This window comes from Mustelus asterias, chromosome 23, assembly GCF_964213995.1.
Source record: "Mustelus asterias chromosome 23, sMusAst1.hap1.1, whole genome shotgun sequence".
NCBI lineage: Eukaryota > Metazoa > Chordata > Chondrichthyes > Carcharhiniformes > Triakidae > Mustelus > Mustelus asterias.
Window position 1 is genome coordinate 25,233,100 of NC_135823.1, and position 26,180 is coordinate 25,259,279.

Consider the following 26,180-nt stretch of genomic DNA (forward strand, 5'->3'; position numbering starts at 1 on the left):
TGGGCTCAATAGCTTAGGTCAGGGTCAAATAGGATGCCCAGGTTGCAGACAATGGGGTGTCACAGTGGTTAACACTGCTGCCTCACAGCGCCAGGGACCCAGGTTCAACCCAGGTTTCCCCTCTCAGTCCAAAGATGTGCAGGTCAGGTGGATTGACCATGCTAAATTGCCGCTTCATGTCAGGGGGATTAGCAAGGTAAATATGTGGAGTTATGGGGATAGGGCCTGAGTGGGATTGTTGGTGCAGGCTGGATGGGCCAATGATGCACTGTAGGAATTCTATGATGATCTATGAATTGCCGGGGAGTCAGCAACTAGGAATTGTATTTGTGGTAGCAACTAAAGTCAGTAACTTAATTCTTTCCAATTTTGGAGGAAATTTCTGCTCATCCTATACTAGATGTCGAGCAAGTAGCATGAAGAATCAGAGGCAGTGAAGTAGTGGAAATGGGTAATGAGGTAGAGCTTGGTACAATCAGTGCATATGCAGAACCTGATTCTGTTTTCAGATTACTTCACTGAAAGGCAGATATAAGAAATAGGAAGGGGCCATGAGTGGATTCAAATAAAAAGCTTGCATTCATCTCAGATTCTGCAAGGTTACCGAAATGTGAAAGTTAGTAATTGCAGCACTGTATGTTGTTGTGATGGGAGACTTTAATTTCCCAAACATAGATTGGAATATCCCGAGGGTAAGGGGATTGGATGGGGAGGAGTTCGTTAGGTGTGTTCAGGAGGGTTTCCTGACACAGCATGTGGACAAGCCTACAAGAGGAGAGGCTGTACGTGATCTGATACTGACCAATGAACCTGGACAGATGTCATATCTCTCAGTGGGAGAGCATCTTGGGGATAGCGATCATAACTCTATCTCCTTTATGCTTGCATTGGAAAAAGAGAGGATCAGGCAAGCTAGGAAAGCGTTTATATGGAGTAAGGGGAAATATGAAGACATAAGGCAGCAAATTAGAGGAGTAAATTGGAAGGAGGTATTCTTGGGGAAATGTACTGAAGAGAGGTGGCAGTTTTTCAAGGAATGTCTGTCTAGAGTTCTACAGGACAACGTTCCGAGCAGACAGGGAGGAGTTGGTAGGTTAAAGGAACCGTGGTGCACGAAAGCTGTGCGGGACCTAGTCGAGAAGAAAAGGAAAACGTACAAAAGGTTCAGAGAGCTTGGCGAAGGTAGAAATCTAGATGAGTATATGGCTTGTAGGAAGGGACTAAAGAGGGAAATTAGGAGAGCCAGAAGGGGTCACGAGAAGGCCTTGGCAGGTAGGATTAAGGAAAACCCTAAGGCGTTCTATAAATATGTGAAGAGTAAAAGGATGAGACGTGAAGGAATAGGGCCTATAAAAGGTGAAGGCGGGAAAATCAGTACGGAACCAGTAGAAATGGCAGAGGTGCTTAATGAGTATTTTGCCTCGGTTTTCACAGAGGAGAAGGATCTGGGTGGATGTACTGCGGGCTTGCGGTGGACTGAAAAGATTGAGTATGTGGACTTTAACAAAGAGGTTGTGCTGGAATCTTTGGCATCAAGATAGATAGGTTGCCGGGTCCGGTTGGGATGTACCCCGGCTTACTGTGGGAGGCGAGGGAAGAGATTGCAGAGCCTCTGGCGATGATCTTTGCGTTGTCGATGGAGACGGGAGAGGCATTGGAGGATTGCGGATGTGGTTCCTATTTTCAAGGAGGGGAATAGGGATAGCCCAGGAAATTACCGACCGGTGAGTCTAACCTCAGTGGTTGGTAAGCTGATGGAGAAGATCCTGAGGGACAAGATTTATGAGCATTTAGAGAGGTTTAGTATGCTCAAGAATACTCAGCATGGCTTTGTCAAAGGCAGATCGTGCCTTACGAGCCTGGTGGAGTTCTTCGAAAATGTGACAACACATTGACGAAGGGAGCTTTGGTTTATATGGTAGATGTGGTTTATATGGATTTTAGCAAGGCGTTCGATAAGGTCCCCCATGCAAGGCTTCTAGAAAAAGTGAGAGGGCATGGGATCCAAGGGGCTGCTGCCCTGTAGATCCAGAACTGGCTTGCCCAAAGAGGCAGAGAGTGGGTATAGATGGGTCTTTTTCTAAATGGAGGTCGGTCACCAATGGTGTGCCCCAGGGATCTGTTCTGGGACCCATGCTGTTTGTCATTTTCATAAATGACCTGGATGAGGAAGTGGAGGGATGGGTTGGTAAGTTTGCCGACGACACGAAGGTTGGTGGGGATGTGGATAGTCTGGAGGGATGTCAGAAGTTACAGAGGGACATAGATAGCAAGACTGGGCAGAGAAGTGGCAGATGGACTTCAACCCAGATAAATGCGTAGTGGTCCATTTTGGCAGGTCAAATGGGATGAAGAAGTACAATATAAAGGGAAAGACTCTTAGTACTGTAGAGGATCAGAAGGACCTTGGGGTCCGGGTCCATAGGCCTCTAAAATCGGCCCCGCAGGTGGAGGAGGCAGTTAAGAAGGCGTATGGTGTGCTGGCCTTTATCAATCGAGGGATTGAGTTTAGGAGTCTGGGGATAATGATACAGTATATAAGACCCTCGTCAGACCCCACTTGGAGTACTGTGCTCAGTTCTGGTTGCCTCATTACAGAAAGGATGTGGAAAGGGTGCAGAGGAGATTTACAAGGATGTTGCCTGGATTGAGTGGCATGCCTTATGAGGATAGGCTGAGGGAGCTCGGTCTTTTCTCCTTGGAGAGACGTTGGATGAGAGGAGACCTAATAGAGGTATATAAGATGTTGAGAAGCATAGATCGGGTGGACTCTCAGAAGCTTTTTCCCAGGGTGGAAATGGCTGCTACGAGAGGACACAGGTTTAAGGTGCTGGGGGGTAGGTACAGGGGAAATGTTAGGGGGAAGTTTTTCACACACACGGTGGTGGGCGAGTGGAATCGGCTGGCGTCAGTGGTGGTGGAGGCAAACTTAATAGGGTCTTTTAGGAGACTCCTGGATGAGTACATGGGACTTAATAATAGGATGGAGGGTTATAGGTAGGTCTAAAAGGTAGTGATATGTTCGGCACAACTTGTGGGGCTGAAGGGCCTGTTTTGTGCTGTAGTTTTTCTATGTTTCTATGTATGAGAGCCATGGTTTATTTTTGTCATTAAAAAAAGATTTAAACTGGAGTTGCTCGAGTGTCAGGACTGAACACACACATGTTGATGATACAGAAAAATGCCAATCAGAATAACTAAGTATGAATAAAGACTGGAAACCAAGGTGAAAGATATTCACAAAAGCTTAGAAACTGGAAGTAAATGGGTAATTAGAGAAAGGGATAGTCACTAAACAATGAAGGAGGCAATTTTATAACCGAGGACAAACAAATACTGTTGTTTGTAATATAAATGATCTGGTGGAAAATATAGGTAGTCTGATTAAGTTCGTGGATGAGATAAAAATTGGCGGAGTTGCAGATAGTGACAAGGATTGTCAAAGGATATAGATATATTAAACTCCATCTCCATGGCAGATGGAATTTATGATGTGGAGATGCCGGCGTTGGACTGGGGTAAACACAGTAAGGAGTCTAACAACACCAGGTTAAAGTCCAACAGGCTTATTTGGTAGCAAACGCCACTAGCTTTCGGAGCGCTGCTCCTTCGTCAGGTGAGTGGGAGATCTGCTAGCAAACAGGGCATATAAAGACACAAACTCAAGTTACAGAATAATGAATAATGATTGGAATGCGAGTCTTTACAGCTAATCAAGTCTTAAAGGTACAGACAATGTGAGTGGAGAGAGGGTTAAGCACAGGTTAAAGAGATGTGTATTGTCTCCAGACAGGACAGCCAGTGAGATTTTGCAAGTCCAGGCAAGTCGTGGGGGTTACAGATAGTGTGACATGAACCCAATATCCCGGTTGAGGCCGTCCTCGTGTGCGGAACTTGGCTATCAGTCTCTGCTCAGCGACTCTGCGCTGTCGGGTGTCGTGAAGGCCGCCTTGGAGAACGCTTACCCTGTACGCTGTAAAGACTCGCATTCCAATCATTATTCATTATTCTGTAACTTGAGTTTGTGTCTTTATGTGCCCTGTTTGTTGTTTGTTAGCAGATCTCCCACTCACCTGATGAAGGAGCAGCGCTCCGAAAGCTAGTGGCGTTTGCTACCAAATAAACCTGTTGGACTTTAACCTGGTGTTGTTAGACTCCTTATTAGATGGAATTTATCCAGACAAATGTGAGGTGATGCATTTTGGAAGATCAAATTCAGGTGTGAATTATGCAGTAAATGGTAGAAACCTTAGGAGCATTGACACGCAGAGGGATCTGGGAGTACAGGTCCACGAATCCCTGAAAGTTATAAGACGGGTGGATAAAGTGGTCAAGGAGGCACACAGCATGTTTGCCTTCATCGGCTGGGGCATCAAGTATAAATGTTGGCACGTTATGTTAGCTTACAGCTGTATAAAACTTTAGGCCTCATTTGGAATATTGCACATAGTTCTGGTCACCACACTACTAGAATGATGTGGATGCTTTAGAGAGGGTGCAAAGAAGGTTTACCAGGATGTTGCCTGGTCTGGAGGGTTTTAGGTTTGAGGAGAGGATGGATAAACATGGATTGTTTTCACTGGGAAGATGGAGGCTGAGGGGCGACCTGATAAAAGTCTACAAAGTTGAGAGAGGGTGGAGGCTTTTTCCCAGGTGGAAGGGTCGACTACTTAAGAGCACAGGTTTAAGGTGAGATGGTAAGTTTAGGTGAGATGTGCGGGGAAAGTTTTTCTCACACAAGATGGTGGCTGCCTGGAACGTACTAAGTAAGAAGTTTAACAACACCAGGTTAAAGTCCAACAGGTTTATTTGGTAGCAAAAGCCACACAAGCTTTCGAGGCTCTGAACCCCTTCTTCAGGTGAGTGGGAATTCTGTTCACAAACAGAGCATATAAAGACACAAACTCAATTTACATGAATAATGGTTGGAATGCGAATACTTACAACTAATCAAGTCTTTAAGAAACAAAACAATGTGAGTGGAGAGAGCATCAAGACAGGCTAAAAAGATGTGTATTGTCTCCAGACAAGACAGCCAGTGAAACTCTGCAGGTCCACGCAACTGTGGAACGTACTGCCAGTGGATGTGGTGGAAGCAGGTACGTTAGCAGTGTTCAAGGTGTAACTTGATAGACACATGAACAGAAGGCAAATAGAGGGATAGAAACCGCATATTGTCGCAAACTTGGTGGGCTGAAGGACCTGTTCCTGTGCTGTATTGTTCTTTGTTCTGAAAGCAAAATGCTAAAAAAAAATACTCAGCAAATTAGGCAACATCTGTGAAGAGCATAAAAGAGAATGAATATTTCAGGTCAGTGTTTTTTTCATCAGATCTCAGTTTGGATGAAAGGACATTGATCTGAAATGTTAACTCTATATCTACACAGATGTCTGACTTGCTGCAATGTTTATATAAATGAATGATGGAGCTGTTTAACAATATTTTGCCTCTATTTAGAGAGGGACGTGAAAGAGCTGCAGAAGTACCATAGAGGGAGATTGTTGAAGAGCGAAGGATAAATATTTTAAAAGGTGATCTCAAATAGGCTATGATGCTTAATGATGTCGCCATGCCTTGATGGTCTGTATTCTGGAATACTGCATTCTGGAGGCAAAGGTACTAACAATTCCCAAATAATTTGAAAACAAATTGTACCAATGCATTCGAAGGTATCAAATGTTACACTTCTCTTCAAAAGAAAGGATAATCTAAGTAGCGAAGTTAGATGTTAGAGATAAGTGGTAACATATAAATACGTAAAGTTGAGAAGTTTGGTCAGATGTCTGGGGGAAAGACTTTCTTCTGGTTGAGGAGTTGGTGACAAAGGGTTATGAGAACATAAGACATGTGTTGTATAGCCTACTCCTATTGAGGTTGCTCTGCCATTCTACAAGATAATGGCTAAACATCTACATCAACTCCACTTACCTGTTCTATTTCCATATCCCTCGATTCTATTCATGGAATACCTACAGTGCAGAAGGAGGCCATTCGGCCCATTGAGGCTGAACTGACAACAATCCCACCCATGGTCTACCCCTGTAACCTCACATATTGCCCCTGATACTAAGGGGCAACTTAGCATAACCAATCCAACTAATCTGCACATCTTTGAACTGTGGGAGGAAATCGGAGCACCTGGAGGAAACCCATGCAGACACAGGGAGAATATGCAAACTTCACATACAGTCGCCCAAGGCAGCTATTAAAATCTATCAATCTCCGTCTCTCATATAATCATCAACTTGAGTATCTGCAGTCCTCCAGGCTAGAGAATTTCAAAGATTCACAACCCTCTGCATGGACAAATTTCTCTTTGATACATTAGAGTATTGTTTTTATTGAGCAGACATGAACAGTGGAGCAGCAAAGGGGTTTGGCTGGCCAGCTAGTGCTTAGATATAAAAGGTGATTAAAAAGTTATCGGCATGTTTGCCCTTGTCTTGTGGGGTCTGGAATGCAGAGTTTGTTTTAGTTGTACAAAGCCTTGGTCAGACCCCACCTGGAGTACTGCATTCAGTGTTCAGACCCTCACTTAGGAGATATAATGGCTGTGGAAAGGGTACAGTGCAGATTCACTAGAATTTTATACCAAGCTATGAAAGGTTTAATTATGAGGTCATGTTGCAAAAGCTTGACTTACATTCCTTTTGGTTGAGAAAATTGAGTGGTGAACTAATGACAGTGTTTAAAATACTAAAAGATATTTGATGGAGCAGATGTAGAACTGTCTATTTCCCTGTTGGGCAAATGCAGAAACAAGTGGCACCATTTTAACATTAAGGCTGGGCGGTGGTGATATAAATGAACATTTTCACAAGACACAGAATCTGGAACCCTCTTCCCCTAAGGCTGTAGATGCTGAGAGTCAATTGAAATTTTCAAGATTGAGATCAACAGTTATTTGTTAAGGGTATGAATCATAGAATTCCTACAGTACAGAGGGAGGCCATTTGGCCCATCAGGCCTGCACCAACAACCATCCCACCCAGGACCTATCCCCACGTATTTGCCCCCTGACACGAAGGAGCAATTTTAGCATGGCCAATTCACCTAACCCACCCATTGGAGTGTGGGAGGAAACCGGAGGAAACCCAGGCAGACACTGGGAGAATGTGCAAGCTCCACACAGACGCTGACCCGAGGCCAGAATCGAACCCGGGTCCCTGGCGCTGTGAAGCAGCAAGTGCTTGCCACTGTGCCACCTGATCAATGGACACAAATCAAAGGTAGGTAAATGGATATGAAGTACAGATAACCCACAATCTAGTGGCATGAACAAACTTGAGCTGAATGGTCTCCTCCAGTTCCTGCGTTACCACCCAAGCAATGGCAGTAACCTTCAGGATGGCATTTGGTCATGAATTCCATTAAGGGTTCACCAAAGAGAAAAAAATTCCCAAATGCTGGTGAAGCTCTGATTCTCCACATCCTCATCCCAAAATACTCTTTTAAAAATTGTGGATTAGAAATAAAAACAAATTAATTCAGTCTTGCTTTAAGTTGCATCTCATTGTGTTGAACTATCTTGGCAGCAGTTTATACAGTTCAATTCTGCTGCTGTTATACAGGGAACATTTGGTCCTTAATTTTCACAGACTTGAGACTTTTCCAACTCAGGAATTTGGTGCAATTACTGAAACAGACGGTAAATTAACTTACAGGCAGATTACATACATCTATTTATATAAACTGCTTTTCCTATCCAGGTTTTTTTATACGTACTCTGTTGCAATGATAGTTTCATTTGTGTAGATGTGAAATACAAAAAAATGACAAATCCTGATGGCACTTTTTATTAATTTATCCACTTTGATTTTCCCTGAACCAATTTCTCTATTTGTGTAATATGTAACTGGGATGCAGACACTAAGGGCCTGATTTTACCAAAGATTCGTGCCCGGAAATCATGGTAAATTCGGGCGTCGGGTCTTTAATGCGATCTGCACCCGAATCCGAGCAGGTCGCGGCTTTACCGACACCCAATCGGTGCCCGAATCGGGCGGCCTGACAATTTAATGAACTGCCCACCCAACTCTATCGCCAAATCCCACTTTACCACCACGCGGCCCAATCCGGATCCGCGCTTTTAGCGACCTGCTAAATAAAAGTTGGAAGCTGGCGCTTCCTCAGTGAGTGTTGGCGAGGAGGAAGGTGCATGGCGTCCGAAAGCTCTCCGGTACTTACGGGTGTCTTTTAGTTGCAGCCATTCCTACGTCCCGGGTCGGTGGCGGCTCTGCGAGTGTGTCGGGGGGGGGCGGGGGATGGATCTCTGGTTGTGGGGGGGGGGGACGCAAACCATTCCAGGCACGTAAACCATTCATTATCGTTACTGTTAAAGGATAGGAATTGAAACATTTGAATGTTTCAATTCCTATCCTTCAACAGTAAAAAGCATCTCTTTTCAAACTATTGTTACACTTTAGAAAGTTAATAAACTAATTTTTCTGCATAAACTACCATTACATTCATTTGATCTAAAATATTAAACTTCTGACACTGTTTAAGTATATCCTAGATGTTCCTGGGACTAGAAATTTCTTCTAAAGAACTGTTGCTTCAGGATATATGCTACAAGTACTGGGTTTGTTATATATTTATTTTACAATATGTTGATGGGGAGACATCTCTGTGACAACAGGAATGAACAGACACTCAAAATGATATGGATGTACTTTGTTCTGTGTGGTCGAAGATTCTCAGAAATGCACATTTTATTTTTCACTTGAGCCCTGCAAGTAGACATAATCAGCCCAAAATAACCCAAGCAGCTCACATTCATTACTGAGACAAAAGTAGACAGTTGAAATAGATGCAAGTGTAATCTTTCGACAAAAGCTTTGAGTTTAATAGCGCTATCAGATTGTTAGAACAATATTTTCTCTAACAAGAGCAGGTATAATTATTGCCAACTCCTCCATGTGTCAGAGAGCTGCTCTCTCTGCTTTTTTTTCTTTCCTGCCCGGGCGCGCTGCTTCAGATTTTTTTTGAAGTGTGCATGTGCAGTTCAGAGCTCCGATCGTTCTGGCAGCGCTAAGCCCCGCCCACTGCGCGGATTGGACCAGCGCCGGCAAAAAGCGTATGGGTGCGCTGCAAAGAGGATTCCGGGCTCGGATCTGTATTATGCCCGGATCCCGCCCTTGGACTCCAAATGGCAAAATCGGGCCTGCCCCCAAAGCCCCAGACAAGTAGGATTTGACTTCCTCAAAGCTTCTATGGGCAAGTGATTTACAAACTTTCCACCTTTTAAAATTTTCATAATCGTTTTAGTTTATTTATTAGTGTCACAAATAGTCTTACATTAACACTGCAATGAAATTAATGTGATAATTCCCTAGTCGCCACACTTCCAGCGCCTGTTCAGGTACACTGAGGGAGAATTTAGCCTGGCCAATGCACCTAACCAAAGAACAAAGAACAGTACAGCACAGGAAACAGGCCCTTTGGCCCTCCAAGCCTGTGTCGCTCCTTGGTCCAACTAGACCAATCGTTTGTATCCCTCTATTCCCAGGCTGCTCATGTGACTATCCAGGTAAGTCTTAAACGATGTCAGCGTGCCTGCCTCCACCACCCTACTTGGCAGCGCATTCCAGGCCCCCACCACCCTCTGTGTAAAAAACGTCCCTCTGATGTCTGAGTTATACTTCGCTCCTCTCAGCTTGAGCCCGTGACCCCTCGTGATCGTCACCTCCGACCTGGGAAAAAGCTTCCCACTGTTCACCCTATCTATACCCTTCATAATCTTGTACACCTCTATTAGATCTCCCTTCATTCTCCATCTTTCCAAGGAGAACAACCCCAGTCTACCCAATCTCTCCTCATAGCTAAGACCCTCCATACCAGGCAACATCCTGGTAAACCTTCTCTGCACTCTCTCTAATGCCTCCACGTCCTTCTGGTAGTGCGGCGACCAGAACTGGACGCAGTACTCCAAATGTGGCCTAACCAGCATTCTATACAGCTGCATCATCAGACTCCAGCTTTTATACTCTATACCCCGTCCTATAAAGGCAAGCATACCATATGCCTTCTTCACCACCTTCTCCACCTGTGTTGCCACCTTCAAGGATTTGTGGACTTGCACACCTAGGTCCCTCTGTGTTTCTATACTCCTGATGACTCTGCCATTTATTGTATAACCAGCATGGCTTTTGTGGGAGGAAACCGGAGCACCCGGAGGAAACCCACGCAGACATGGGGAGAACATGCAGACTCCGCACAGACAGTGACCCAAGCCGGGAATCAAACCCAGGCCCTGGCGCTGTGAGGCAGCAATGTTGACCACTATAATAGATGAAGAATCATAACTTGAAATTTAATCTGAATTTCTTTTCTCAGAAGCTGTTTGGTTTTTCTACTGCTTTCTGCTCTCCAGACCTGCCACAATGAAGCGCAATGTTGGGCAACCCCAGATGTGGTCGTGTGGGTGGGCAATGTGAGGAACACTCCCATCCCACAAAATTAAAAAAAACACACTGCTTACGCTGGTTGGAAAGTCACACTAAAATTGCACATCTTCCACCAAAACGTAATTGTTTAAACTGGCCTTTGAAATGACTTTTATGATGGAATCTAAAACATTGGATAATTGGAAGCCTTTGAACTCACTCTCAGGTACAAATTATATTCAGATCTCCAAAGAATTCAGCTTCTTGATGGTGAATTTAACTTGTGCTATTTTAGCCATGCAATTGAATGACATCCTATCGTAGGAGTGGAGAAAACAAAGAGTTCCCATCATGGGCCAATAATATTCAAGAACCTGAGTATCCAAAACATGCTCTTGTGACTTTTCCAGAGGTGATTAATGAGTATGTCCATTGCTACGTCTCTCAAGAGGCGAATCTTATATTTTCTCTCAAACTCCAAATATGTGATCTTTTGAAAGAATTCTTGTTGAACAATGCACCCGTGCAAAGCTTTCTAAAGATGTTGTGCCACATGAAGTTTTTATTCCCAGCTTTTAAATGCAACCTTTAAAAACTCAGCAGGGTTACTGTTCCTTTAATACTCTGTTCAGGAGGAACAGCGATAGGGACAAGGAACTCTTAATTTAATGTGGATTGCTGTATTTAACTCTCATTTTCTCATTCCCCTTGAACTGATCATTCATCGGATGTATTGTGAAGACCTTGGCAGCCAAACGTTTGTGCAATCCGAACTGTAAAATAAATTTGGCACTGTTCGGAGATGGAGGAAACACGCCCGTGACATTCCTGAAGAATAACTAAAAGTAACACAAAACATATGTGGCTGTGTTTCGACAGAGGGATGGGATCCAGAGGGTGTAGGCAGGTTTCAAAACTCAGTAGAATGCTACTGTACTGAACCTTGACCACAGCCTCGGCAACTAATCATTCAAAGGTAGCTACAACTCCAAATTACTAAACTCTTCACTGGATTTTTTAGAAGAATTCTTCCCCATAACTGCAAGACAAGTGGGTCTTTTATTCATGACTTGAATATTATTAAATAAAGTTTGAATTGTTTTAACAGCTCAGTCTTTAATTTGAGAGAACACTCGAGGAGTTTTAGCTTAGTGAGTAAAAGAAGGTAGTACAGGTTTATGCTATCCCACCTCCTTCGTATTGTGGGGCCCTTTTCATTTTTGGACCATCAAGTTCCTACTTTTTTTAAAAAAACAGAAGGTCGGGGAGGGGTTTACTCACCTACTGCTCGCCGAGCCACCTAAAACATCACCCAATTTCTGAGCAGTGGACATCCCGCAATCCATGTCTGTGTGGGTTTCCTCCCACTGTCCAAAGATGTGCAGGTTAGGTGCATTAGCCATGCTAAATTGCCCCGTGGTGTCCAAAGATGTGGCAGTTAGGGAGAATAAGTGGGGTGAATGCGTGGGGTTACTGGGATAGTGTGGGGGGTGGGCCTGGGTATGATGCTCTGTCAGAAAGTCAGTGCAGATTTGATGGGCCAAATGGCCTCCTTCTGCACTGTAAGGATTCTGTGAATCCTGCCCAAAACAGGGTCTACTTCACATCTTTAGACTTGTACCCCACGCCTTTTGTAACAAGAGCACCAGAAGTATGCAGTGTTGGGAAATCACAACATTGGTCAGTCAACATGCATTGCTGATTTGACCCCAGTGGTACCATTTTGGAGCTCCATGCTCCAGCTGTTGGCCCCTGTTAATCCCATGAACTTGGAGATGTTAAGCAGCATGACGGACCCGCTCCACAGAGTTAGCAACTCCTTACAGCTTAGTTGTTCATTCATTTCACTTTTTTCTGGCTGCTTCTACAATTCTACAAATGCTTAATACTTTCTTTCAACTGTTAACGGCCAGAAAGAGTGGTTTGGCATGTGTTGGAAGGCCTTATTACTGAATACAAGACTTCTTTACAAACTAGTTGGCATGAATGCACTAGCAGGCATTCCTTTTGGAATACAGGATGACTGGAGCACTGAGCATAAGGCAAGCAGAGCAGGATAAGCCCCTTGAAGGGTAGGGTGTGGGGGGTGGAGAAGAGGTGTCAGCAGAAGAGCAGAACGAACAATTCTACCTGAACCTCAGTGCGGAACAATATGCGAGATGTCCGTGCTTCAGTAAGGGCACTGTCACTGAACTCTCACCCATTGCAGTCACAACTCCAACCTTGGAGCAAGGCGAGGGTTGTGTTGTCAGTGGCTGTGAAGATAACCCTAGTAATAAACCTTTATGGGTTGAATTTTTACTCGGGGGGTCAGGAACCCAATAGCTGGAACGTTTCTGGGTTCCTACCCCGCACTGTGTCAGTGTCAGCCACTAGTTGGCTCAGAGCTGAGCTCAATGCCCAATTAGGGGCATCAGGCATAGGCGGGAGGTAAGCACAGAGGGATTAAAAGGCAAATGGGCACCCATGACTGACTTTGCAGTTTCCTTCGGAAAGGGATGAGCAGGGAATATAGAGGGGCAGCGGTCATTTGTCTCCGCCACCCCCCGCCCCATCTGGAAGAAGGGGCTGTGCAAACCAAACCAAACAAATATGCGCTGGAGGTAAGGACAAGTGCCGGCGGTCCCTGATTCCTCTCAACTCCAAACTACTCTCCTCACAATTCTGTCTCTTCACTTAAACAACTTGAACGTAAATCTTCCCCTTATTCTAATTATTTCACACTGGTCATGAGCACTAATGGCTCCCTGCTCCCATCAAATCTGCTTCACACTTTCCCCCTGTTGGCCAGTTGAAAATTGTTCACTGCTGCTTCCCCATACTCCTAACAAGCTCTCCAATGAATTCAACAAGCAATTAATTGAACGGGTGCCATTTTCTGTGTCACCCTCTTCCTTACTATGTCTGCAGTCTGCATGCACCATGCCTGAAGGAAAGAAAGTCCAAGCTTCCAAGAAGAGTGGCATGAAAGCCCAGGAGAAGTCACTAATGAAGAGTGGTGAGAAGAGGAGGTGGTCCAGGAAGGAGAGTTACTCCATCTGCATCCACAAAGTGATGAAGCGGTTTCACCCTGACACCAAGACCATGAGCATCATGAACCCGTTCATGAACAATATTTTCGAATGCATCGCGGGTGAGGCTTCCCACCTGGCCCATCACAACAGGCAGCAGACCACCAGCTCCCGGGAGATCCAGACCGCCATGCGCCTGCTGCTGCCCGGGCATCTGGCCAAGCACGCCATGTCTGAGGGGACAAAGATGGTAACCAAGTACACCAGCTCCAAGTAAAACTGTACAATGCACAGAGGAACACACCCTTTGAAAATCCAACCACGTCACTAAGGTCCCAGAAGCCAGGGGTGCCCTCCGAGTGCATGATTTGTAGGGCCCACCCTCACTCTAACTCAACCCCAGAGGGGTGCCAACTGCAATTAAATTGAATTTGGGAGCTTTCATCACATGGCTTGTCCCAGTTGCCACATCTATCTCTGCGACGCACTGCCTTCCTGAACTAATTGGATGATGCTTGAAATGTCAGCCAAACAGCCTCCACCCCCCACCCATTCACAAACTTTTTATATCTAGTAGGGGCAGCACGGTGGCACAGTGGTTAGCACTGCTGCCTCACAGCGCCAGGGACCCGGGTTTGACTCCCAGCTTGGGTCACTGTCTGTGCAGAGTCTGCACGTTCTCCCTGTGTCTGCATGGGTTTCCTCCCACATTCTAAAAGATGTGCTGGTTAGGTGCATTGACCTGAACAGGCGCCGGACTGTGGCGACTAGGGGAATTTCACAGTAACTTCATTGCAGTGTTAATGTAAGCCTCACTTGTGACTAATAAATAAACTTTAAATTTTAAGGGGAAATATTGAAAGAAAATGAAAATAAAATACACCTTTTTATTGTCCTTATGATTTTTCTGCAGGATTGCACTGAGCAGTGTGCTGGGGTCTGATCCTCAAGTTGCTGGAGACTCCAGGCCAGCCTGGGAGGATTGGCAATCCTACCCCCACGGGCAATTGCAAGTTCAGAGCTAGGTATAATAAAAGCAAAATACTGCAGGTGCCAGAGATCTGAAATAAAAACAGGAAGTGCTGGGAAAAAAACTCAGCAGGTCTCTCTCCACAAGAACGGCTGAGTTTTTCCAGCATTTTCTATTTTTTGTTCAGCCTGGCGTGTCTGACTCCTTTCAGGTTGGAGATAGTTACAATGATTCAGTTAGCCACCCACTGTTGTATAAAGGAGTCACTGACACTCTCCATTCAAACAGAGCCAGCTGCGTTGTATTCTCCTGAGGCAGTGTCCAGCAGGTAGAGCCAGCACAGGGTTTGGAAAGCATTGCGGGCTTCCCCATGGTGCTATTGACCGCAAGCACATTGCTTCGCTGGCGCCACTTGTCAGCACTATCCTAGAGCAAAGCTGAAAGAGGTTCCGTCCCCCCAGTATCCAGCCGATGTGTGACTCTCTGCAGGAAATCACGATGGTCTTTGTCAGGTATGCTTTCGTTCTGCCTCAATCCATTGTGCCAGCTGCATCTGAGCCACCACTGTGAACCAGAGAGTGGCCATTGGTTGACTGTGGCTATCCTTGGATCAGGTGGCTGACAATTCCTGTGTGCAGTGTGCATAAAGTGAAAAAAATGTTGATACGTACAATGTGAAAGAGCAGCCCATTGACACGCTGAAATGTCCTACCCATTGCTTCCGCTGGACGAATCCTACATTATTTTTTATTCTTTCCTGGGCATGAGCGTCGCTGGCTGGCCAGCATTTATTGCCCAACACTCTCAAGAGTCTTTGTTCAGAGGGCAGCTGAGAGTCAACCATATTGCTGTGGCTCTGGAGTCACATGTAGGCCAGACCAAATAAGGACGGCAGATTTCCTTCCCTAAAGTAGATTAGTGAACCAGATGGGTTTTTCCAACAATCGACAATGGTTTCATGCTCTTCAGTAGATCCTTAATCCCAGACTTTCTTTAACATAGAACATAGAAAGCCACAGCACAAACAGGCCCTTCGGCCCACAAGTTGCGCCGATCACATCCCCACCTCTAGGCCTATCTATAGCCCTCAATCCCGTTAAATCCCATGTACTCATCCAGAAGTCTCTTAAAAGACCCCAACGAGTTTGCCTCCACCACCACCGAAGAACTTCCGTCTCCATCGACGATGCAAAGATCATCGCCAAAGGCTCCGCAATCTCCTCCCTCGCCTCCCACAGTAACCTGGGGTACATCCCATCCGGTCCCGGCGACTTACCAACCTTGATGCCATTCAATAGTTCCAACACATCCTCTTTCTTTATGTCCACATGCTCGATCCTTTCTGTCCACCGCAAACCAGCAGTACAACCACCCAGATCCCTTTCCACCGTGAATACCGAGGTAAAGTATTCATTAAGCAGCTCCGCCATTTCTAACGGTTCCGCACAAACTTTTCCCCCTTCACCTTTTAAGGGTCCTATGCCTTCACATCTCATCCTTTTACTCTTGACATATTTGTAGAAAGCCTTGGGATTCTCCTTAATCTTACCCGCCAAGGCCTTCTGTACGCCTCTCTTTTCTTATTCACCAGGTTCATCACAACCTTCGTGCACCACGGTTCCCGTACCCTACCAACACCCCCCTGTCTCATCGGAACGTTGTCATGCAGAGCTCCAGACAAACATTCCTTGAAAATCCTCCACTTTCCTTCGGTACTTTTCCCCAAGAATGCCTCCTTCCAATTTACCCGTCTAATTTCCTCCCTGATGACACTGTATTTCCCTTTACTCCAGAGAAACACTTTCCTAGCCTGCCTGATCCTATCTCTTTCCAATGCTATCGTGAAGGAGATAGAATTATGATCGCTATCCCCAAGATGCTCACCCACCGAGAGATCCTCCACCTGTCCAGGTTCATTAGCCAGCACCAGATCAAGTACAGCCTCTCCTCTAGTAGGCTTATCCACATACTGTGTCAGGAAACTCTCCTGGACACACCTAACAAACTCCTCTCCATCCAAACCCCTAGCCCTAGGGATATTCCAATCTATGTTTGGGAAATTAAAATCTCCCATCACGACAACTCTGTTATTCCTACATCTCTCCAGGATCTGTTTCCCCATCTGCTCCTCAACATCTCTGTTACTATTGGGCGGCCTATAGAAAACACCCAGCAACGTTACCGACCCCTTCCTGTTCCTAACCTCCACCCACAGAGACTCCGTAGTCAATCCCTCCACGGCGTCCACCTTCTCTACAGCCGTGACACTATCCCTGATCAACAGTGCCACTCCCCCCCCTCTCTTGCCTCCCTCCCTGTCCTTCCTGAAACATCTAAAACCCGGCACCTGAAGCACCCAGTCCTGTCCCTGAGACATCCAAGTCTCCGTAATGGCCACCACATCACAATTCGAAGCAGCAATCCACGCTCTAAGCTCATCCACTTTATTCACTACGCTCCTGGCATTAAAATAGACACATCTCAGACCTTCAGCCTGAGCACTTCCCTTCTCCATCACTCGTCTAACCTCCCTCTTACCCTGTTTACATTCCTTATCTATTTGCGAGCTAACCTCCTCGCTCTCAGTCCCCTCATTTCGATTCCCTCCCCCCAACCTTTCTAGTTTAAAGTCTCTCCAGTAGCCTTAGCCAACCTTCCCGCCAGGATATTGGTCCCCCTGGGATTCAAGTGCCACCCGTCTTTTTTAAACAGGTCACACCTGCCCCTAAAGAGGTCCCAATGATCCAAGTACCCAAATCCTTGTCCCTTGCTCCAGTCCCTCAGCCACGCATTCATTCTCCACCGATTCCTGTTCTCACTCTCCCGCGGCACAGGCAGCAATCCCGAGATTACTACCTTTGCATTCCTCTTTCTCAGCTGTCTACCTAACTCCCTATATTCTCTTTTCATGACCCCTTCCCTCTTCCTACCTATGTCAGCAGTACCTATATGCATCACGACCTTCGGCTCCTCTCCCTCCCCTTTCAGGATTTCTGGGACTCGACCAGAGACATCCCGGACCCCTGCACCAGGGAGGCAAACCACCATCCGAGAGTCCCGTCTGTGTCCGCAAAAACGCCTATCTGACCCCCTCACCGAAGAGTCCCCAATTAGCACTACCCTCCTTTCCTTACCCTTTTGCACTACTGGGCCAGGCTCAGCTCCAGAGACACTGCCACCGCTGCTTCCCCCAGGTGGGCTGTCCACCCCAGTAGTACTCAGACAGGAGTACTTATTATTAAGGGGCACATCCACCGGGGTGCTCACCATCAACCGAGCTTTCTCCTTCCTCACTGTTACCCAGTTACCCTCCTCCCGTGGTCCCGGTGTGACCACCTGCCGATAGCTCCTGTCAATGACCTCCTCACTATCCCTAACCCGGCGAAGGTCCTCGAGCTGCAATTCCAGTTCCCTAACATGGTCCCTTAGGAACCGCAGCTCAACACACCCAGCACAGATATGGTCGTCCGGGAGGCTAGGAGCCTCCAGGACCTCCCACATCCTACATTGGGAACAACATACTGGCCTCACACTCATAATTGCCCCTTTAAACACACAGGGAAAAAAAAGTGAATGAAAATTTTAAACTTACCTTTCCTCCTCCTGTTTTCTCCAAAGCCCTGCTCTCACTGGGTCTTTTTTTTTAGGTTAGAGGAGGAGGGAGGGTGGGATACTCTACAAGTGTAGAGTATCGGGATTCCTCTCTGTTCCAATTTATTGGGGAAAAAAAAAAAATCTCTCTCTCCCAGACCTCCCTGCGCGACCACTTCCGGGTTTAGATATTTTTAAAGAAAAAACCCGCGAAAAAGTAAGTTAAAAAATAACAGCGCTTACCCGCAGCACTCCTCTCGCGAATCTCTCCCTCTCTGCTGCACTTCCAAGACGCAATAATTCTTTTATTGAATTCAAATTCCACCATCTAGTCAAGCGATTATACCACTAGGCCATCACCTCCCCAATATTCGGCAGCATGGTATCGAGCTGTATGGGGCATCACCTTGCCATCATGAGAGAACAACCCCTGCTACCAACTACTCAGTGAGGAGCATTAGAATAACAACAAGAACGAGAAGGAAGGGGAAGGGAGTCAGCGACCTCGAGAGCCCCTTTCTGCCTCAGAACTACTGACTCCAGTAACCATAACCTCAGCAGGCAAATCAGCACAGGGTGTGGAAGGCATTGCAGGCTCCCCAATGGTGATATTGACTGCAAGCTGGTGCCTTGTGTCAACCCTACCCTATTTACCAACAATCCAACAACTCAGCTTTCCCCTGACATTGGACATCACAACATTTGCATGGCCACTATGCAGAAAAAATGCCAATACATAAAATTTCCAAACCAAATTGAGAAACAAAATCATGCTATATCACGTACAAATGTAAACTAATCAAAGGGATCCAGGGGTACAGATTCATAGCTCCTTGAAAGTGGAGTCACTGGTGGGCAGAGTGGTGAAGAAGGCATTCGGCATGCTTGGTTTCATCGGTCAGAACATTGAATACAGGAGTTGGGACGTCTTGTTAAAGTTGTACAAGACATTGGTAAGGCCATACTTGGAATACTGTGTACAGTTCTGGTCACCCTATTATAGAAAGGATATTATTAAGCTAGAAATAGTGCAGAGAAGATTTACTAGGATGCTGCTGGGACTTGATGGTTTGAGTTATAAGGAGAGGCTGGATAGACTGGGACTTTTTTCATTGGCGCGTAGGAGGCTGAGGGGTGACCTTATAGAGGTCCATAAAATAATGAGGGGCATAGATTAGCTAGATAGTCAATATCTTTTCCAAAAGGTAGGGGAGTCTAAAACTAGAGGGCATAGGTTTAAGGTGAGAGGGGAGAGATACAAAAGGGTCCAGAGAGGCAATTTTTTCACACAGAGGGTGGTGAGTGTCTGGAATAAGCTGCCAGACGTAGTAGTAGAGGCGGGTACAATTTTGTTTTTTAAAAAGCATTTGGACAGTTACATGGGTAAGATGGGCATAGAGGGATATGGGCCAAACATGGGTAATTAGGACCATCTTAGTGTTTAAAAAAAAGGGGCGGCATGGACAAGTTGGGCCGAAGGGCCTGTTTCCATGCTGTAAACCTCTATGACTATGATTCTATGAAAATGACTCTATGAAAATGACTCTATGACCTTCATTCCTTCAGAGGCTGCCTTTCGTGTGCTTTTGTTTGTCCCAGTTTTTCCATGCAGTGCTACCCCAGCGACTACACCCATGGCTGGAGGAAGGCTGCTGACTTTCATTGAAGAAAACTCCAGTTGGACTTGGAGAATGACCTCAAGCAGCTCTGGGTCTAGGGGCTTGGCTGCTGACTGCCCCATCTCTGCACTAATCTGGGCTGGCTGTCGTGACACCAAGAGCACTGGTGGAGTGGCAGAGGAGAGGGGACAGCAGGGTTCAAGCTCCATGGATCAATGGCCGTTCCACAAGGGCTACACCTCGGCAGTCCTGGTAACCTGTTTGAGATAGATTTCTGAATTGCTGTGAGACCTTGCAACCATTGGAACAATGATATCCAAAGCCACGATGGCAGGAGTTTGACCCAGCCCAGCAATGACTGAGCTTACGGGACTGTAGTCATCTTCCACTGTCAGACATTGGGTAACCTTTGCTTGTGCTATAGTGGAAGTTGCAATATCAGATGCTGAATCATGGTTGGGTCCACAAGGTGTACAAAGGGAGTTGCACTGGCACCATGAGCTCCACTCTGCAGTAATTCAAAACATTACCACTTGTATTCTGTCCTGCCAACCTGCCCTCATTGATTTCCATCAATTCTCCATCTCCCAATTTGCCTCATGGCCTTCATCCCATCGCTGTCATTGTTCATAACCATTAAATACAGCACCAGCATCTGAAAATATCCTGTCTGGTAACCCACACCCCCAAAATCCACTTCAGCATCAGTGTCTTCAACCAGCACCCTCCTGCACTTTGAATCTCTCTCCTAAAATCCCACTGCTTTGCCAATTCTCTGCCCATCTTCAAAATACTAAATGACAGCACAAGCAACACTCCCTCAGTCAGCCTCCATGTTGTGCCTGGAGTGGAATGTGAACCGGTGACCGTCTGACTTGGAGGAAAGAATGCTATCGATTGTGTCAGAGTTTTTCAATTGACAAGCACCTATAGCCATCAAGTTTGTCACCCAGTAATCATAGAATCCCTACAGTGCAGAAGAGGCCATTCGGCCCATTGAGTCTGCTCTGACAGTGTATCCCACCCAGACCCTCTCCCATGTCCCACCCCTACAACCCCATACGTTCCCCACAGCTAATCCATGTAACCTACACATCTTGTAGGGACAATTTATCACAGCCAATCCACCTATCACGCACATCTTTGGATTGTGGGAGGAAACCGGAGCACCCAGAGAAACCCACACAGACACGGGAGAACGTGCAAACTCCACGCAGTCACCCAAGGCCGGAATTGAACCCGGGTCCCTGGCGCTGCGAGGCAACAGAGCTAACCACTGCGCCCCCAATGATCATTGACTGAATTCAATAGAAATCAGTGAGGACAGATTGGCAGGACAGAATACAAACACACGGTAATGTTTTGAATGAATGTAGAGTGGGGCTTGTGATGCTCGTTCAATTCCCCTTGTACACATGAATGTCACAGTTGAAACTATCCTCTACACAACCAATACCTGTGGGGAACAGTCAGGACTGAGAACTCTTATCTCCCCAACCCCTACCTCTGGAATGGTACACCATGTCCCCAGTGTCTGACTGTGATCTGCAAAGTTAGCACGGAGCATATATTGGAGTTCCTCCTCTTGCATTTCAACTCCAGTTGGTGCACCTCTCCTTTATCCGTTTAATCCCACCCCCTCTGCATTATCCTTAGAATCTAACAGCATTGAGAGAGAGGCCATCCATTCTTGTGTGGCTCCTACACTGTTAGATCCTATGGATGGAGCAGGGCTGTGGGACTAATGGTGTTCCTCCTATAGCTGTGGGATTCTATATGGAACTAAAGCAATATAGAGAACCAAAAAGACCTTTAGGATTAACAGGCACCTGCTGAATAAAAATGAGGATGTTATAGCCACTGTGGCTCACGGAGGGTTAATGAGTTTGGCATCCAGCTACTCTGCAAAAGCAGCTCAGAGTGGCTTGTATGAAGCAGGGAGAGGAGCTTGCAGGTAGAGATGTGTGTGTGGGAGGGAAGGAAGGAGGGGAGTTTGTAGTTGGAGCTTTCTGGGTGTGTGTGTGTGGCTTGTATAATGCAGGGAGGGAGAGGAGGGTGTGCATTTGGGGTTGTGTGTGTGAGAGAGGGAGGCGAGTTTGCAGCTAGAGCTTTGTATGTGTCAGAGGAACTGTGTGTGGTTTGTATGAAGCAGGGAGAGAAGGGAGCTTGCAGTTAGATCTGTGTGTGTGTGTCAGGGAAGGGAGTTGTGCAGTTGGAGCTGAATTTGTGTGTGTGAAGGGAGGGAGGGAGCTTGAAGTTAGAGCTGTGTGTGTGAGAGAGGGGAGTTTGCAGTTGGAGGTCTGTGTCTGTCTGTGTGTGTGAGGGAGGGGAGTTTGCAGTTAGCTGAATTTCTGCGTGTGAAGGCAGCTGCTGAAAGAGTCAGCCGCCCACATCAGGAAGTGGTCGGATCTCTCTGAGAGGAAGGGGAAGTAAAGGTTCTGACTGAAGCAGTTTTTTTTCTTTTTTCACTCTAAAACCATTCCACCGCCGTTCATGTTGACGGAACAGAGTCCATGAACTGAACACAAACTCCCTTCCCAAAAGACCATTCAATAGTGTTGTGTAGCTACTGCTTTTCTGCAGGTGAGTTGTCTGTTTTGGATGTCTCCTCTCGGGGTGAGGGTAACTTGTTTGTGTTAAAAGTTTCTTTCAGTGAAGCCTGAGGCACAACTTTGTGAATCTGTGATCTGCTCCCATGAAGTTAGCCTAATTGATGTGACAACATCTTGTTCAGTGCTGTCTGGGGAAAGGGTTTATCTTGAGACAGTTGAGAGGAGTTTTCTGTACTGTTAATATTGGGGTAATCTGTTCAAGTGGGAGGAAGCAGTTCAACATTTCCTCCCTTAAGCTGTCACTGTGGCCAGGACAGTGACTCAGGCTGTAACCCTTAAATCTTCAGGTGGGTCAAAGCTCAGCTAGCTGATGACATTGTGTGTTTTTTAAAAAATTCAATATGTTCTCTCTCAACCGCTTGAGAAATATGTTGTTTTAACCCTGTGTGTGCTGGAGGACACACCAGCCCCTGCCAGCTTCCAGCCTGTCTCCTCATTTCCCCACTTTTAAAGTTGCAGTCATTTTATTTTTGAGCTGATCTCTTTTATTTTTGTTTGGAGGATGAGTTTTGGTGCTCGGCAGTCCCTATTTGCTTTGGCACGGGGCATTAGGAAAGAATTATTTCACCAGCGCTGTGAAGTTGGATTGCATTTCTTTGGAAAATGCAGTCTAAGTGGGGAGTGCCGGAGGAGCGGGGAGGATACTGCCACAGGATGTGATAGAAATGGCTGCTTGCTTGTGGTCACCAGTGGGTTGTTGCATAAGTGGAATGTATTAGTCAGTGGGGGGAAAAAAAACATTTTGTTCCTGATGTGTGTTTCAAAAAACAAAGAAAATTCCAGCACAAGAACAAGCCCTTCGGCCCTCCAAGCCTGCACAGACCATGCTGCCCGACTTAACTAAAACCCCCTACCCTTCCGGGGACCATATCCCTCTATTCCCATCCTATTCATGTACTTGTCAAGACGCCCCTTAAAAGTCACTACCATATCCGCTTCCGCTACCTCCCTCGGCAACAAGTTCCAGGCACCCACTACTCTCTGTAAAAAAAATCTGCCTCGTACATCTCCTTTAAACCTTAAACCTATGCTCCCTAGTAATTGACTCTTCCACCCTGGGAAAAAGCTTCTGACTATCCACTCTGTCCATGCCTCTCATAATCTTGTAGACTTCTATCAGGTCGCCCCTCAACCTCTGTCGCTCCAGTGAGAACAAACCAAGTTTCTCCACTCTCTCCTCATGGCTAATGCCCTCCATACCAGGCAACATCCTGGTAAATCTTTTCTGTACCCTCTCCAAAGCCTCCACATCCTTCTGGTAGTGTGGCGACCAGAATTGAACACTATATTCCAAGTGCGGCCTAACTAAGGTTCTATAAAGCTGCAACATGACTTGCCAATTTTTAAACTCAATGCCCCAGCCGATGAAGGCAAGCATGCCGTATGCCTTCTTGACTACCTTCTCCACCTGCATTGCCACTTTCAGTGGCCTGTGTACCTGTACACCCAGATCCCTTTGCCTATCAATACTCTTAAGGGTTCTGCCATTTACTGTATATTTCCTATCTGTATTAGACCTTCCAAAATGCATTACCTCACTTTTGTCCGGATTAAACTCCATCTGCCATCTCTCCGCCCAAGTCTCCAACTGATCTATATCCTGCTGTATCCTCTGATGGTTCTCATCGTCATCCGCAAATCCACCAACCTTTGTGTCATCTGCAAACTTACTAATCAATCCAGTTACATTTTCCTCTAAATCATTTATATATATATTACAAACAGCAAAGGTCCCAGCACTGATCCCTGAGGAACGCCACTTGTCACAACCTCCATTCAGAAACGCACCCTTCCACTGCTACCCTGTGTCTTCTTTGACCGAGGCAGTTTTGCATCCACCTTGCCAGTTCACCTCTGATCCCATGCGACTTCACCTTCTGCACCAGTCTGCCATGAGGGACCTTGTCAAAGGCCTTACTGAAGTCCATGTGGACAACATCCACTGCCCTACCCTCATCAATCATCCTGTTTCTGTTCAATGTTTTATATATTCTGCAACAGCACTTAACCATCCGGTTGGTGGCACAGTCAGTTGAGATTCAGAAAGTTGTGGATTCTGGTACCAGTCTTGAGGTGGCTATGAGGGAGTCTGAATGTCGGAGATGCCATCTTTTGAATGAGATGTTAAGCCAAGGCTCCATCTGCCCTATCGTGGAATCGCTACGGTGCAGAAGGAGGCCATTTGGCCCATCGAGTCTACACAAACAACAATCCCACCCAGGCCCTATCCCCATAATCCCACGTAACCTGCTCATCTCCTGACACAAAGGGGTAATTTAGCATAACCGATCAACCTCACCTGCACGTCTTTGGAGTGTGGGAGGAAACCGGAGCACCCGGAGGAAACCCACACAGACACAGGTGGATGTAAAAAAAAAACCCTGTGACGCTCATTCCAAGAGGAGAAAAGGTGTTCTGCCCAGTGTCCTGGCCAGTATTTACCCCTTAACCATTGTCACAAAGAATCCATCTGGCCGTTTATCTTGTTTGTGGGAGCTTGCTGTGCACAAATTGGCTCCTACGTTTTCACAGTGCTTCAAAAGTGTTTCAGTGAGGTTGTGAAAGGTGCTGTGTAAATAAGGTTGCTGACTCTCTAGTATCGACCTGGAGTTTCCAGGAATTGATGATTCGCCTCCAGGCCACTTCTGAGACCAACCAGAGAGAAAAGAGCATCGGGGCATTAAAATAAGACTACTTGTTTTATGCTTTGCATATCATCACTTATTAATGGGGATAGAAAGGCTTTTGGACTGAGGAGCAAGACTCGCCCTAGTTGGGTAGCCAGGAATCAACTGAATTCCCAATTGACATGGGAAAGGCGAACATGGTGGCCGACTGGCCAAAGGCTGGAGCTGGAGGTCAGGGCACTTGGAGGCCTTGTGATGAAACCTCCAGGAATATGGTCCACCAGAGCTGGCAACCCTATAAACAAATGAAGCCTTTTGAAAGTAAAATCAGAAATAGTGGAAAGGTTTAGTAGCCTAATTGGTATCTGGAAGGGAACAATAAGATCAATCATTGGTGTCATTTGTCTGGACACATCGTTGTCCAGATTCAAGATCACACCCTACATTGACATTTCCGACATTCACTGTATTTATTTGAGTTTCAGTATTCAAGGTTTTGCATTCCCTCAGACATGATTAAGAGTCTACGGTCTGTCCTGGCTGGTTGGTTCCAGTATTCCTGGCAGGGTTTTCCTGTGTCCATTATTACAAGCACTTAATGGCGCATTAGTGGCAAAAAACACTTTGCAGAGAGAGGTTCCACCCTCTCTTTTCCTTCCACAACTTCAGCGAGTGCATTCTCAGCATCTGTCATGTGGGTACACAGCCAGTGCAGCTGTAATTCCAGTCTTCCTGACGTCAGCAACCCAGATTTGGCATTGCCATTCATCTACTGACTGTAGAACATCTCATTGTTAATGCGTGCGTTCAGTCCAGGCACCATTTAATTCTGCTGGGAATTATTTTTACCTCATTGATGCCCGATATTTTGGGATGGGAGAGTTTAAACATTTCCCAAATTGAAACATGCCTCTGTGACTTGATCAATATCTCCAGCCAATAATGAAAGAAGGTTTATCATTTATTAATGTCACAATGTTACATTAACACTGCAATGAAGTTACTGTGAAAATCCTCTAGTCGCCACACTCCGGCGCCTGTTTGGGTACACTGAGGGAGAATTTAGCATGGCCAATGCACCTTACCAGCGCATCTTTTCGGACTGTGGGAGGTAACTGGAGCACCCGGAGGAAACCCGTGCAGACTCCACACACACAGTGACTCAAGCCGGGAATCGAACCGGGGTCCCTGGCATTGTGAAGTGGACAAAATCTGTTTTTTGAGACTTTATTTTCTGCCTGTGAATTCAATGGAAAATTACACTCAGTTCTTTTTGTTTTAGAGACTGCAGTCTTCTGCTGCTTCCAATGCTCACTGCCCTCGTTAGGGGATTGTAAACCCCTCACCACCACCCCCCCTCC

At 46.1% G+C, this 26,180-nt stretch overlaps 2 protein-coding genes across 2 annotated transcripts in view; both read left to right on the plus strand.

The window, feature by feature from the left end:
* The first annotated feature begins 13,311 nt into the window (after positions 1-13,311).
* On the plus strand, positions 13,312-13,677 carry LOC144510367 (histone H2B 1.1-like). The gene has a single exon (XM_078239806.1). It carries the CDS (start codon positions 13,312-13,314, stop codon positions 13,675-13,677), a length of 366 nt encoding a protein of 121 aa, XP_078095932.1.
* Positions 13,678-21,544: 7,867 nt separating this feature from the next.
* Positions 21,545-26,180, plus strand: part of arpc1b (actin related protein 2/3 complex, subunit 1B) — a 52,354-nt gene continuing 47,718 nt past the window's right edge. Inside the window, exon 1 of the mRNA XM_078240135.1 lies at positions 21,545-22,163. The gene's annotated coding sequence lies outside the window, so the exon portion shown is untranslated. The remainder of the gene's footprint in view (positions 22,164-26,180) is intronic.